The 16,553-nt window shown below is 34.5% G+C and overlaps 1 protein-coding gene and 1 long non-coding RNA gene across 2 annotated transcripts; both read left to right on the forward strand.

Annotated features, from left to right (window-relative positions):
* The first annotated feature begins 5,068 nt into the window (after positions 1 to 5,068).
* LOC110738027 lies at positions 5,069 to 7,949 on the forward strand. The gene has a single exon (XM_021918395.1). The coding sequence runs from the start codon at positions 5,419 to 5,421 to the stop codon at positions 7,639 to 7,641; it is 2,223 nt and encodes a 740-aa protein (XP_021774087.1). The 5' UTR covers positions 5,069 to 5,418; the 3' UTR covers positions 7,642 to 7,949.
* Positions 7,950 to 10,963: 3,014 nt separating this feature from the next.
* Positions 10,964 to 12,667, forward strand: LOC110738032. The gene is made up of 2 exons (XR_002514542.1): positions 10,964 to 12,240; positions 12,323 to 12,667. It is a non-coding gene; the product is annotated as an uncharacterized LOC110738032 (long non-coding RNA).
* The last annotated feature ends 3,886 nt before the right edge of the window (positions 12,668 to 16,553 follow it).

A 16,553-nucleotide genomic window follows, 5' to 3' on the forward strand; every position in this document is an offset into this window, starting at 1 on the left:
TGTTCCACATACCATGAAAAGTTGTTGGTTAATTGGGGGTATATTGTTTTGGTCATTAAATCTACTACTTGGGGTAGGATCTATCGATGTTTCTCTTTCTAGTTAACTCAGTTGAATAAAATTACACATTATGCGGCTGATTCATCCTTCTTGCCACAAGTGTCGGTGTGTTGCTTGTTTAAAGTTAAAAAAAAAAACGTATTTTAGGTATGATTTCAACTTTATGTATGAAAATTTGAAACAAAAATCATCATTTTATAAAATGATTTTCACTATAATCATCACCCAAAAAAGTGACACTCATTTAATCACTTATTACTAGTTATAATGTTCGAGTTTCAAATCAATTATTGAGCCATGTATTTATACTTGCCTCGTTTATTTTAGCTGCTCCACTTAGTACTTTTATCACTGCTTGTATGTTCAACTTTGACCATGTACTTGGCCTTTTTATTTTTGGAGTATAATCCAGACATACTCGATTACCACCAACCTTACAAATTTCTCTATCTATAACTTTTGATAAACAGTTGATAGAAGATATGAAAGCCGTACAATGAAATGGGGCATGTTTAGAGCCTCCAAAAAATTGGCACGTTGTAGTCCACCTATACCATACCAAATTACCAATATACCCTCGATTGTTCTTGTTCCCCGCGTTTTTAAATACGTCATACGACTGAATGACTGATACGAGTACTAGTACCAAAAATAGATTTACAAAATCTAACATGAATAATGAATTTATATTAGTACTTTCACTGCTATGTAGTTTGTTCATGTGTTTTATACTTTCATGTGTATTTCTATCTCTCTGTACTTAATTTGGGCCAATCACACTGATATTAGTTTTGGGCCGATGGTTTTCGGTCCAAATGTTGGAATAGCCTATAGCTTCTATTATAAACTCTCCATTATTTTATTTTTTTTTTTTTTTTTTTGGTGTTCCAAACCAAACAGATCATCCTCTGAGGTAATTTAGATTTGGGGCTCAGTTTTGAGTAGATTAGGTTTCGATCCCTTTTTAATTGTTGTTGCGAGGGATCGAACAAGCAGCCTCATGACTAAGGGCATGTTCTAATAGACTGAAATCAACAAACTGAACTGAGCTTAATTGAAATGAACTGAAATGAAATTAATATGTTTAAGAGAACGAAATTAGAAGCTGAATTGAATTGAATTGAACTGAACTTAATTGAATTGAACTGAAAATAAACGTATGAGAACATTTCGAGTCCACCAACACTTTATTTGTATCTTGATTTATTATTATCTCCTCTCCAACTCTTTAGCTATGAACTACTCCGTACAGTAGTACAATGTTATATAGTTAAGTTTGATTATTTTCAATTTTTCATACTACGTATATAGAATCCTAATTTAATTTCATACACAACAATCAATTGTAACCTGTTGATTACCGATCAAATTAAAGTTTACTAATTTATTGATATCATAAACAATAAAACAACACATCGGTTAAATAATTGAAATTGTCTCTTTGAAGATATTTGTTATAAGATAGGCATGATATATAGTTAGAGGCCTTAGAGCTGCCAACAACAATTTGCAATCATGCATATAGATCGTACTTCTTCGTTGATTATAAAAAAAATTAAACTCGTGTACTCGAATTAAAGGGTTCAACTAATGTCTTTGTCAATCTAAATGCACGATTAAATTATTCAAACCAATGATCAATCACGCCATTGTATATAAATATACTTATCCCACCTATATATTACTATATATTGGTCCACTTATTAATTCACATGTAAATTATTGTACATTAAATTATGTTTACTTAGCTTGCCTCAAATAAAAGAAAAAAAAAATGTTACCTAATACTTAATAAAATTGAGTTAAGTACATTGTTGGGGTCTAAGTTTTTTATTTTTTCACCTTTTGGGACCTAAGTTTTTTTTGTTCACCTTTTGGGATCTAGAGTTAAGAATCCGGTAACTTAACTCACCTTTAACTCACCTGAGTAAAAACGTAGTCCCTTAACATTAAAAATTGTCCAAAAAACATAATCCCTTCATAAATTCTGTCAAAGCAAAAAAATACACCCTTCATAAATTCTGTCAAAGCAATTAGGAACAATTTTTTTCAACGAACACAAATCCAATATCCAAAAAAATTAGTCGTTAGAGAATACAGGGAGTATAAACAGAGTCATATGCAAAATCTTAAGTTGAATAATATTGAATTCTACATTATTTTTTTTGTTTAGTATATATAAAAGTCTTGGGATTACACCAAAAGTTTAGTAGTGTATGTTTAATTAATTATCCTAATTATATCAAAATTGTATCTTTTAATATTTGCATCAAAAAGAAATTATATCTTTTTAATATTTACTCATATAAAATACTATCTTATGACAAAAGTTTGAGAATATTTCCTAATTTAATAAAAACTAGTTTGTTTTCGGTTGAAGTACTTTTATTTGTATGTATAATAGGATAAAAATTGTTTAAGTCTAGATTATTTGTGTTAGAAATTTTATTTTCTTAACAATTGTTTGTAATTGTTATTTGACTATCTTTTTATGAAATCTTTTTTCACTAAATAAAAATAAAATAAAAGTAACTCCACAATAATCATAAATTGGATTCCATTAGGGTTTAATATATTTCTCTGTTAATTTTATCTTCTATCAATATACATCAAAGATAAAAACTAAAAACTTTTGTATAACTTTATGGATTTGTAGAATTGATTTTTTTTTTTTGTGTATTTTCCAAAAAGAGTAGATTAAAAGTACGCCACCAATGAGCCGTAGCATATATGAACAGCTATACCTATTTGATTATACGATTATGAGGCCGGTTTAAATTTATACCAAAATGAAGCTTCTTGCATACACTTCCAATACTCCAAGCACACATGTGTCTCTTTTTGGAAGGCCACCAATCAAATCAGTCAGAAAAATGCTTTTAGGGGTCTAAGTTTTATAGGGGATTAAGTTTTTATTTTTTCTACTAACTTTCTAACTAACTAAGTTCTTAACTAAGGGACTAAGTTATTTAACCCAACCTAGTTAAATGTACACCAGAAATTGCACATGAGGTCCCAAACGGTGAAAAAAAAACATAGGTCCTAAAAGGTGAAAAAATTAAAAACTTAGACCCCACTATTTTACTTAACTCTAATAAAATTATAAAATGTTAGTATGTTACCTAAAGGTTCATATATCAATATCTCATCATATGCGAATATACTACAAAGTATTTAAGTATTATTACTAACTCTATTAAAAGAGTGACATCTTTTTTAGGCATGGTAATAGTTTTTTGGTGTTTAAAAAGTTACAAAGATGAATGATAAGAATCGATCTCAAGATCTCCTGATATCAAGAAGGAAGCTATATCCATCTAGCTATTTTCTCGCTCTCTAGAGTTGGTAAATAACACTCCTAATACTTTGTAACTTGGTATCTAGTATGAGTGATAAATAGCTATGTTGAATGGACTATATATCTTTTTCGGCAAAATCGTGGAGTGGAATTCTTTAAGTTGAAAGGGAACAATAGAATAATATACAAAATTTACATGATCTATTGGTCAACCGTTATACTTTCTTCATTCTTTTATGTTTGCCCCGTTTATTTTTCTCTATATTTTCAATACACAATACATTGTGGGTGCTTCTAGGGGACCTCAATGAGGTCGCTAGCTAGAGCTTCGAAAAAAGAGGGGCGCACGACTCGCCACTTTAGACTTTCACAATGGGTTGATTAGAATCTTCTAGAGAATGCAATGGCTTTGGTAGTTTTGGGGTTTAATGCATATCCGCTAAAAGGCAATTTTTTAAAAAAGGGTAATGTACATTTAACTTTTATAATAATAAATCATATTGAAATAATAAGGTTTCTAAAAAATTATTACTCCACAACAATTTACATTTATACCCACACATGTTACTTTAAAAAATGGACTAGTTCATGATCTCAAAAACAAATTAAAAATTCTCTAGACAATCTTACATAATGTTTCGTTAATATAAATTATAGATCAATACGAGATTGTAAATCTAAGGGGTAAAAGGGTTTCTGAAAAATTGTGAGTTTATTACATCAAGTATTTATTTGAAAGGTAATTATTGGTTAAAACTAGCTTAAATTCTTTTATCATAATTGATAGATTTTTTCCTTGAAAATATAACTAATAAAATGATCCCTTTTTTTTTCTTCTTCCTAATAAAGCATAAAGACTTTCATTCCGTTATCTGAAGCGCTATATATATTAACTAATAAATCTTATAATTTTCATTTTGTTTCTTAACTAGGAGATACTATCCATGGATTTGAAACTGGTTTAGAAAAGGAAATCAAGTCAAACTCTTATCCTCATTTCCATTTATTTTAAGAAAATAAATTTAAGATACGTTAAGTTTAGTTCAAGAAAACTGAAAGTAAGTTTTACTAAGATTAGAATATAAGATAAGAAAAATATGAGGTACTTTGTACATTACATTAATCTTTTGTAATTTTTTTTTATTGTAGTCAACTTATGTACGAGTATTACTAAAATTTATATTAATTACCCCACATTAGAGTTTATCTAAACTACAATATTAGCACAAATTTTTACTCCATCAATATAATAAGGGCTCGTTTGGTTGAATGTAGGAATTGCAAATTCCTTGGAAAATTGATTTCCCATGAAATTGAACTTCCTAGGAAATTCTAAAAATTGTTTGGTTAACTAAGGGAAGTGGAAATTCCCACGGGAAGTTCCACTTACCTAGGTCTCCCTAGGTAATTAACTTCCCCCATTTTGTGGGAAGTGGAAATTCATGGGAATTTCTACTTCCCATGAATTTGTCAACTAAACAACTTTAAAGAATTTCAATTCCTAGGATTTTCAACTTTCCATGTTTTTATTTGTCAACCAAACAACCTCTAAGATTGTTTTGGTATTTTACGAGTGACCGTATAATATGGCCCGCCGCACACAAAATACTTTAACACTCCATTAGAGCTTATTTTTGCTTTTAGGGGAAAAAAACGTAAAATGTAAATAACTCCTATACTCCTATTAATATCCAAACCAATAAACACTGAAGTAGTCCACTAAACTAGTACCAGTAGTTCAGTACCAAACAACACTTAAATTTATTAATTTTATTAACTCTATAAAAAACAACAATCAAATTAAAAAAATGACAATATTACCCCTATTCACCCACCATTTCCTCAACTAATAAGATATTAAAATGAAAACCCCTGTAATTTTTCCCAATCCATAGCCCCCCTTAAACCCTTCTTCCTCTTGAACCTTATTTCACCACTTGAAAAACAAAATAAATCCAAAATTAAAAATATCAAAAAAGTTTTAGAGAGAGAAAGTCAAGCTTATAATTTTTTATAGAGAGAGAAAGTTAGAAAATTGGGGTTGGAGGAAAAAGACAAAAATGGATCCGCATACTCAGAGGGCGGAGGCGGAGCGGTGGTTAGGGATTGCGGCGAAGTTACTGACGGCGCGTGACTTTCTAGGGAGTAAGACATTCGCGATCCGAGCGCGTGAAGCTGACCCTAACAACGCTGTTTCCGACCAGATACTGGCCGTCGTTGACACCGTACTCGCCGGCGAGAAGCGCGTGAACTCCAACCAGCAACCGGACTGGTATGCGGTGCTTCAGTTGCCGAGGCTTGTTAGAGACCCTGAGTTGATCGCCGACCATTACCGACGGCTTGTGCTGTGTTTGAATCCCGAGAGGAATAGGTTTCCGTTTGCGGATTACGCGTTGCAGATGGTGATGGACGCGTGGTCTGTGTTGTCGGATCCTACGAAGAAATGGCTGTTTGATAACGAGCTCGCGCTGTATTTGCAGCAGGGCGAGCCTGTTGTTAGTGCTGCGGCGGCGGCAGCGGTTGGGGGTTCTGCTTCGGGTAGTGCTGCTGCTGCTGTTGCTGCTGGTGGTGGTGGAAATAGTGGAGGGAGTCAGTTGAATACTTTTCAGTTTTTTCAACCCCAACCGCTGCCGCCGCAGCAGCAGCCACCACAGCAACAGCAGCAGCAGCCACAACAACATCATCAACAGCATCATCATCAGCAGCAGCCGATGTGGCAGCAACAACAGCAACATCAGCAGCAGCAACAACAACAGCAAATTAATCAGAGAGAGTTTATGCCGCTTCCGATTCAACCGCAGCAACAGCAGCAGCAGCCGCAGCAACAGCAGCAGCAGCCGCAGCAACTTCGGCCTCAGTGGCAGATGCGAGACCCAACTCCTTCCAAAGGAGGAGGTGGAGGTGGAGGAGGAGAGAGAAATAAAGGGGTTATGAATGGGATTGGAATTGGGGCGAGAGTAACAACAACTGCATCTCCGATGATACCGACGCAAACTACTCCTCGACAAGTTCCACCATTCCGGCCACCATCACCGCCACTTCCACCCGTATCCGCGGCACGAGTATCGCCGCCACTGCCGTCTGTATCGGCGGTGAGAGTAGCGGTACCAACGGCGATTCCTATTGTTGATGGTAATGCTGGAAATGCTCCTACTAGTGCTAATGTTATTAGTAATAGTGTTAATGATAATAATAATAATGATAGTAATATTAATGGTGCTGGTACAAATGCTGCTGCTGCTGCTAATAATAATGAGAATAATCATGAACATGTTGTAGAAGAGGATGATGATGATGAAGATGATGATGTTGTAGAAGATGTAGAAAGTTTTTGGACAGCTTGCCCTTACTGTTTTTACATATTTGAGTATCCAAAAGTGTATCAGGAGTGTACTCTTAGGTGTCAGAATTGTAGGAAGGGGTTTCATGCTGTACAGATTCCGAATCCCCCTCCGATTAGTCCTGCTAATAATGCTGGTGGTGGGAAGGAGAAGGAGAAGGAGAAGGAGAAAGGCAAGGATAATTCGTTCTGCTGTTGGGGTTTTTTCCCATTAGGGTTTTCGATCACAGCTTGGAAGAAGCAAAATCAGGGTGGGAACTTGAATGGGGCGTCGAATTGGATGCCCTTTTCGCCAATGTTTACTTGCCCGGTTGAAAATGGTGGTAAGGGTTTCCAGTGGTTTGACAATAATGATGGCAATGCCAATGTTGGTCCAAAGAATGTTGTGACAAAGAATACTCCTCGAGTTTATATAGATGATGATGATATTCTTGAGCTTTCTGAACCTAGTGATTTGGATTCATCTGATGGTGATTGGAGAACTTATAATCAGGAAAAGAATAAGACTAAGACGAAGAATAAGAAGAGGAGAGGGAGAAGTGGGGTACAAAGGCGAGGTAGACCGCGCAGAGGAGCTGTGTTAAATCAAGTGAAACAAAATGTAGCTAGTGGAGGTGGAGTGTCTGTTGGTGGTGATCATCTGGAAGATGGTTCTGAGGGGCAAGTTGTTATCGGTTTGACTGCTGATAGATCTGATACAGGCAAGACAGTTACTGCTTCCGTTACCAGGAAGCAGACTAGGAGAAGTAAGAAGGATGTGGGGAGGTTAGATCTGAATGTGGAATTCAACAATGATGGTGAAGAGCATGCCCCTACAGTAAGTGCAGTAAATGGGGAAGAGGATGGGATCGAAAATATTGCATTTTTTGAGGGACTTGATGAATTTCTAAGTACATTGCCCATACTAAATGTTGGCGGGGATGAAAAGGCTAAACCTTCTTAGCAAGACCGATCCTCTACTCCAATTCAGATGCCCCTGATTGTTCTTTTTTGCTGTTTTTGTATGCAGGTAGCTAGTCTTGATGTATGTAGAGCAGCTAGGATTTCTTTAAAGCTTTTTCCTGGCTGCCATTATCTAGTATGTAATTTTCAGGAATTTGATCATCAGGTCTAGTTTTCTTTTGTTGTTAGAATCCTCCTCTGTAGATTATCCTGCTGTCATGAATAATTTCTTGATGTTAATTTTGGTACATTTATGGGATAAGCAGGGTAAAGCTTGAAACTCTTCTGTATATAAACCATCATTTTGTAGTTTTGTGCTTTTAATTGTGCTGATTTTCCATGAATCTCTGCTGCTCACCCTCCTTTAAGGAGTCGGGAAAGTGAACAGAGATGGTGGAGAAACTAGTAATGCATCATCATATCATGCAATATGAAATATCAATCTCTTTTCAGGTCAGTGCTGGAAATAGCATGGAAAAGATACGGTGAATTGTTGTTGTTCGGCTCTAGTGTTCTGACTCTTATTCCTTGTGGAAAAATGAAATTCAGGGTGACCGTAGCTGTACTTTATTAACCTTGTCATGGTAGATAGAGAGAGCAAGTCATACTTCAATCTTCATTTGAACTTGATCATTCAAGTGGCTGCTTCACTTGTCTTCTGGAAACTGGAGTATACTGGCTGGCTATGACAGTAGTCATAGCACTGAAGGTAAGTGTGTTTATAAGTTCGGTTTTTTCAGGAATGCTAATAATTCTAACAGAATGTTAGAGTAAATAATGTAAGACATTCTCTAAGCAATGGTGTGGTGACTCGTTGTACAATGAGCATGATTTGGCTAACAGAAACCATGAGTGAAACACTACTGCTACTCACACGACCTATTTAATACCACAATGTCTTCTCATATTGGCCTATTTCCATAACCAGAACTGTAATTATGATGCTATGATTGCTATCTAGTTTCTACAGTAACATGTCCAAATTGGCACTGCTTACCACTACCTTGTTTTACCCTATCCATCCATAATCCAACACCATACATCCAAAGTACAAACTATAATGATCTGAAATCTGTATTGAACATTGTTAGTGTATTGCACATGATGACGTTCTCGTATACCCTTTGAACTCAAAAGTCAAAAATAACAAATTAGGATATGGCTGCAAAAACAGAAACTAATAATTGAAAGCTAGTATGATTTTTTTTGAGACCTCAGTTTACCGACCTTTCTTCCTTCTGCTGACTTCTTACCTGTAGTATTTGTTAACTTTCCAGTGTGGGTATTAAGATCAAAGTGATAAGAAGATTGTTATTGCCAATTTAAATTTCCCCTTTGCATACATAGTGGAGCATTACTGCTTTGGCCTCTGACTGTTGTCTAATATTTGCATGCTTATGGATCCCTCACCAGTATATCTTTGTAGAAATACAATAATCCAATTATTAATCATGTCTAGATTTGTTTTATGTTCCTAGAAATATTTGCTCTCTGGTTTGCTGTCATTTTCAACTGATTTTGAGCCTTTATAATGTATAGTCTGCTTTGCAGGTAGAATTTCTGGTCTTTGATATCATTTATGACTTTTTCTGCACCAAACTTAATAGTTTGTGATGTATAGTGCACCCGATTAAGGTTGTGCTATTCTTTGCACCCAACCTATAGTTGGTGCTATTGAGGCCAATTTTGTCTAACATAAAATGAAGCCGTGTATCTAATGAGCATAAATCGTTGTGCATTCTTAAACCACCTAGAACTCTCTGTCAATTGCCAGTGTACATCAAAGGCCTTCCACTTCAGAACTGGGACATTTGTCCTGTCTGTTTGCATGTCCTGATGTTCTTAGTCTATGTAGTATGGAATAGTTAAGTGCAGCATATATTTATAAAATCCAAGGGAATTTTTGTGTTAAGTATATTATTTTTGAGTTTATGCCCCTTCTTTTAGGCAGTTTCACTCTTGCTTGTGTATGGCTAGCAATGAGTATTCAACTGGAGCAAAAACAGAATCTTCAACTGGAGTGGGGAGAAACGAAGGAAAAGAGGGTTCAGGGAGTGTTACTTGGTAAAAATGTGAGGTATGATCATTATTCAGACTTTCTTTTTGCAAAAAAACTGTGGAGACAATTGATTGAGTGTTGATGTAGGATGTTGGAAGGTGAAAGTTTTTGTATGTCCTATGTGTTATCAGGTTGAAATGCGAGTATGAACAAGCAATTGAAATTTAGAAACTGGTTGTCAAATTGAGACATTAACTTATGAAACTGGGTCTGCAGTAAAAATTCAAACGATCTTTGATTGAATCATTAGGATATTCTTCGTAGTTGATGGTTTCATGCCCTACAGAAAAAAATAAATAAAAATAACAAGAGTGCATGTTCCTCCAAGGCACCGTATAAATAATGCCACTTTATGCCTGTTGCAGTTTTGCCTCAGCTTCTTGTAGCCCTGTCTTTTCATATACTGATCTTGTTGTGTTATTTTAAGCCTAATATGAATTTGAAATCACAATTTCTGTGGTGCTGAGGCTTCAGTGTCCATGTATCTTGTCCTGTGTGTGCTCCATAACGCTCCATACCAAATAGGATGAAATGTAAGTCTGGAATACTCTTTAAGATTAACTTTTTAAATCATCACATCTCGTCCTCTATGCCCCTATCCTTAACATCACTGTAAAGATGTTGAGTTTCTCGTCAAAAATGTGAAATTTACTGTTATGCATCTATTGGTTTGGAAGTATGACTTATGGTATTCCATGTCCAGATCTAGTGATCTTTATATTTGGGTGATCTCTAATTGAGTTAGTGATTTCAGATTAGTTGTACTTGAGCAAAGGGTAATGAGACACAGTCTATACTTGTCTTCTTTAGGCACAAGCCATAAGTCAATGTGTTTATTTCTCCTCTGCAGCATTTTTGATAAAATTCTAGGATGTCATAAGTTAATATAGAAACCCTCAGGATGGACTTCTATTTTTTAGATCTAGGGTTCCTCCTTTATAACATGTCCTAGGTTTATAATAATGTGATTTGTGTTTTTATGTCTTTCCAAATTCTTTCATGTGATCATGCTAATAGTTAATGTATTGATGGACTGCATTTTCTTGGGTTATTCTATTTCAGAATGTCGTGTTATTGTAGATGAAGATGCAGATCACATGGCATTGGTTAGCAGGTAAACTGCATTGACATGCAAACTCATTCAAATGCTTATATAATATCGATTCTCTTTAATTGGCATGGAATAAGGATATATACTGGTACAAGTAGCATGTATGGTTTATGAATCTTTTCAAATTGATCCTTTGCCCTAGGATAGTTGATATTTGGTATAACTTGTACTTTTACATATGCTTTTATGCTTCTACAATTTTTCCTATGTGACTCCGCTTTAAAGTCGATACAACCAAATCTGGTTAATGGATTCCAAGACTACTTTGTTGAATGTTCCTCCAGTGTACATGCATGTGTAGAGGGATGAAGCTAATGATAATATATGTTTGTTGACCAACAAGTGTGTTCTCGTGCAGGATGGTGATATTCAATGTTTCTACCCATTAGAACCATTATTTCATATCTCTTCCTAGCTTAATTGTACTTAGAAAGTCATCAATTACCGTACAGTCATAATTGTAGCTCCTTCGTGCCTGCCATTCTTTAGGAAATAATTGATAGAGGTCTGCCAGTCTTCATCTGTTGCTAGTTTTTGGGGCAAATGCCTCTCCAGCTCCTATAAGTGCTATCATCCTTGTCAATTATGAATGCCTGGATTTCAAAGTAAACTTAGCAGAACTTGGCTTGTAATCTGCTTGTCAGATGCTATTACCAAAGTGTCCAAATCATCTACTTTGGGGTTTTTTGTACTGGAGTAATAATTGATTTTCATGGCTTCAAGCTCTAAAATTGGTTTGTCTGATCACCTTAGGGAGGGCTTTGGATTGATTATATCGATTTGCTGTTGAAGATCAAGATTGGGATTCTGAGATTAGTTCTTTCTACTTTTTACGGTATGAAATGAAGTGGAGTTGTTATTTGGAGTTTTCAATCAAAGTTTTAGATTGGGATTCTATCTTTTTTGAGGTTAGTAATGTCTGAGATTTGAAGACTAGAAAGAAAATTGAATTGGGCATCATCCAAAATGTCACAAGTCAAAAATTTCCTTGCTTCTACTTCCTTATGTGTGCAGTGCAGAGGGTTTAAAAGCTGTATAACAGGTTAACATTTCAGATTCGAGACTTCAAGCAATTGACTTCTTTAGTTTGTACGAATCCAATTGTTGCCTGGTTCATTTATGCTGATCTAATTACCTGTACTCGATCTTTCCTGTCAAACTGAGGTTCCGTAGTTTGGGGAGACTACTAACTGAAAGGTGTGGATGTCCTTGGTTATGTTGCCCCAGTTGGCAAGTATCTTAGGTTTTTTATTCTCATTTTTTATTTTATTTTATTTGATGGGTGTATTAGTAACATAAATTGCATATTGGTCAAAAGTCGACTAAGTTGGCCTAGATTTAATATTGCTGTCATTCCATGATTGCAGAGCAGAAAGTTTAATGATGACAATGAAGAACAGCTCTTTTGATCTTCACTTTTAAAGGTCAAGGTAAGGATGATTATATTAATGTTCTCAATTCTCGACTTTGGTTTGCGTTTGGTTGAAGCTTGTTTTTGACAACCTTACACAGGTGCTAGCAGCAGATATCAGTGATTCGATTGATTTTGTGGAGAACCTCGGTAGCTTATGCTTTTAATGGACCTGAGAATATTCTGAGGTAAAGTTGAAGGCAAGTCCTTGATATCCTTCTCTGGTTTGCTAATACATCACAGCATCACCGGAAGTTCTGAGAGCATTACTTGAAAATTCTTGCCGTATTTGGTGGTGTTAACACTCCTTTGTAAGTCCGAGCAATTTTGGGCTTACCTGGTTTCGACCGGGGTTGGGCGTACTCTTAACTTAAACTGTTACAGTGTTACCTCACCTGATACATTGTGCCGGATTTGGCTGATAGTCTGACCCAATATAAGAATTAGAGAGTCTTGTACACATTTTAGTGAACGTCATAAAAAACGCAAATGATTTTGGGCCAGTGGCTAATTGGGCTTAGTTAGTGGAAAGTACCTTTTGGGCTTTGGACACGAATTGTTTGTTGATTGGGCCAGTTCTACGGATAGATTTACCAAACTTAAAACGAACACAAATTTATCCATGAACTGAACTATTCTATAGTCTATTGATTTTTCTTGTCCAAAGGAATCATTGAAGGGTTACCATTTCAATCCTTTCACTCTCTCAGTCTCTCCCATTGAAGTTGTCATTAATTACCATGACAAATTCTATGGTCTCCGAGACCGAGAGTTGTAATCAGGTTAGTAAAAATCTCGCGTTTGCTTTGTGGGAATGTGTAATAATCAAATAAAAGCCCTGATCTCTATTAATTTATACCGGGATGAAAAATAAGAATAACTTGTATTAAGGGCCTGTTCTCATATGTTTGTTTCAGTTCAGTTCCTAATTTCCTTCTCTTATAAAATATTCATTTCACTTCAGTCCTTCAGTTCAGTTCAGGTCAATTCAGTTAAGTTCAGCTGAGTTCGGTCAATGAGAATTTGCCCTAAGTTAAGCTTTAGCGCTAACAAGGTAAAATCAAGACTTATCAAGTTTGATACATACGAGTATAAGGGGTTGTTTTCTTACGTTGAAATTCAATTCAATTCAGCTCAATTCAGTTCAGTTCAGTTCAGTTCAACTCCTAATTTCTTTCTCTTATAAAATATTCATTTCAGTTCAGCTCAGTTAAGTTTAGTTCAATTCAACTGAGTTCAATCAATGAGAACAGACCCTTAACTTCAGGTAAAAAGAACACACCTTAACTTTACCGCGCGAGGTAAAACCGAGTGGGGTAAAGGTAAAAAGCTAGAGGTTGATAGTACATGAAGTGGGCGTGGGGCAGTGATGATGGCATAAGAGGAAGAATCTGAAATCTTTTTTCGTCTCTTTGGTGTCTCTCATCGCATCGCAATCTAATTGATCGCATCTGATCAGACCACGGTGGTATTGAGTGGTGTGCTTACTCACGTGTTTAGGTGAAATGGGGTCCACTTGAATAGTTAAACTTTGGTAATAATGAATAATAATTTAACAGTAAAAGCGACACTACATTTCTACAAATCTGAATATACTGTAAAAGGTTTTTTGTTAAAAGTCTTTTCCCTTTTACACGCCAAATCCCCATGATTTTCTTTTCAACTCTCTTCATCTCACCTTTACACTAGGTCTAACACTAATTGTGCTTAGTAAATTGTACTAATACTAATACCTACTAACTTAGTCAAACCACCTAATTTTTGACCTATTATTAGGTTATTCAAGGAAATATATATTTTTTTAAAAAAAATTCTTTATATTTTTTAATTTAAGAATTTCTTCTAAATCTCATATAGGTTAGATTGATTCGGGACCTTGTATAGGTTAAAATGACTCAAAGCCTTGTAAGAGTAGAGGGGGAGGTTAGATCGATTTGAGACCTACTATAGGTTAAAATGACTCGAACTTTCATGTAAAGCCTTGGAGTAGAGGGAGGAGGGAGGGAGAGAGAGGGCCAGGGGGGGAAGAAAGGTAAAAAAATCTTCACACCTAAGTGTGTATAGTATATTAGTTATTCAGTCATACAGACAATACAAAAGCATATAGATGTATAGCAAGGTGAGTAAAATTAGATGTTTAAAGGATGTAAACGACTAATATAGTTGATTTGGCTTGCATCAAGCTTTTAATTGGTAAAGCTTTTTCTTGAGATTATTTTATTTTTATTATTTTTGGGTGTGTGTATTGATTAAAGAAAACTACTAAGGAGTGTTTGATAAAAAAAAAAAAGCAATTTTATTATAGATTTTGAGTATCTTTACTAAAGTTTACGAAGTAATCAATTAATTAAGAGTTTGCTCTTATCCAATTACACGATATGGGTCAACTTGACCCGAGATCCAAACCTAGATGGGCCGGATTCTATTGGCCCCATCAAAAAAAAAGAGTGATATTGTAAATAACAATGCATGTAAATTGGAAAAGATGTCGAGTCAGTGGCGGACCCAGGAATTTCCGACTGGTGAGTCACAATTGATAACCAAATATGTAAAAAGAAAAAATTTACCAAAATTCCCAAGAAAAATTATTTACAAAGATCATCCAAATAGAAAATTGACAAGATTACAGTACTAACTAATAATTAACAAGCTTAAAATTGACAAGACTAAAATTAACAAACTAATAATTAACAAGCTAATAATTGACAACATGACAAGCTTAGCTCTCTAATAATTAACAAACTAATAATTGACAAGATTAAAATTTGTACAAGCATTAGGTTCACATTTCATCAAAAACCCAACAACATTAACAAAAGGTTCAAAGTTAGTATTTTTTTTTTTTTTTTAAAAAAACTTAGAAAATAATTTTTTTTTTTTTTTTTTAAAAAAAACTTAAAAAATATTTTGGGCCCTGGTGAGTCATTTGACCCACCAGGCATAAGGCCAAGTCCGCCAATGTGTCGAGTATTATAAGCTAATTATGTGTGATCTCAATTTCTTGATTTGATGCCCAAGTTGAAAGGAAAATGTCAAACACTAACCTTTATTTTATTTTTTATGGGTTCTGAGGATGGCTATTCTATTACGGTGCCTCTTTTTCTATCTATAGTTTCTGTCCCGACATTTCCTGTCTTTATTTGCATGTTGATGTTGCATTTTATTTTTTACAAATTAAATCATCAAAATTATTATGACTTATATGCATATCTATGAATTGTATTTTCATCTCATTTTCTTGTATAAAGTTTTTGTTGCACGTTATTAAGTTTAGTATTATAAATAGAAATCCATTTATTATAAGTTATTTGCATATCTATGAATTGTATTTTTCATCTTATTTTCTTCTATCAAGTTTTTGTTGCACATTATTATGTTTAGTGTTATAAATAGAAATCCATCTATTCATCTTACTATTTCTATATCATGACCTTAATCAAAAGGACTAACAATAATAGCCTTATGAAGGGTTAAAGGGCTTATCTTCATACTTCATAACTCATAAGGCTCGACTTTTGACTAAATTATCATAAATGCCTCTAATCATGCTAGAAAGTACAAATACCCTTACAATTACTCCGTAAAAAATTAACACTGTAAGTCTGTAACTCTAATTATATTTTTGTTGATACTCAAACTTGTTTCTCTACTTTCTAACTTTTATAATTCATTTTCTTTAAAGTTGAGTTTAGGCATCATAAAGATATTTTAATGTACTGTAGAAGACGAGATTTTATCCTACATCTTGAGTATCATTCCTTAAGACTTTAAACAATTAAATCATCACAACTCTCAGAAGTCAGAACAATATGTGTCTAGTAAGAGTCGTATTCACTTCCACATACCACACCCTCAAACATGTTACGCCGCATGAAAGGATTTACATGCTTGGACTAATTTCCCTATTACCCTCACACAAACTTCACTTGAAAACAAATTATCATTATTGAAAGGTAAGATATGCAAGCATATATATCCACTTTGTCAAAGAAATGGAGTAGATTCTTGTACTAGATTTTTAAAAAACCTTATTTACAATTACTAAACATAGACATAAAAATAAACCCTGACTTTAAGTTGCAGAACAATTGTATATATGTAGGAATAAGGTGAAAATTTGTACTATACAAGTTAATAAATTTGTCACTATATGTGGTATTCCTTGTTCATATAGACTGAGCATTAACTGTCTGAGCAAGAAATACATTAAATTCGTCCCACCCAAATTCATAAGTAGCCAAAATTTTGTCCAAAATTGCAATGATTTCAAGTGTGAACTTTCTCATATATATATATAAGTTGAGGAAATTTGTGCAAGTGATGATGCTATTG

This window comes from Chenopodium quinoa, unplaced genomic scaffold (genome assembly GCF_001683475.1).
Source record: "Chenopodium quinoa cultivar QQ74 unplaced genomic scaffold, ASM168347v1, whole genome shotgun sequence".
Lineage (NCBI taxonomy): Eukaryota > Viridiplantae > Streptophyta > Magnoliopsida > Caryophyllales > Amaranthaceae > Chenopodium > Chenopodium quinoa.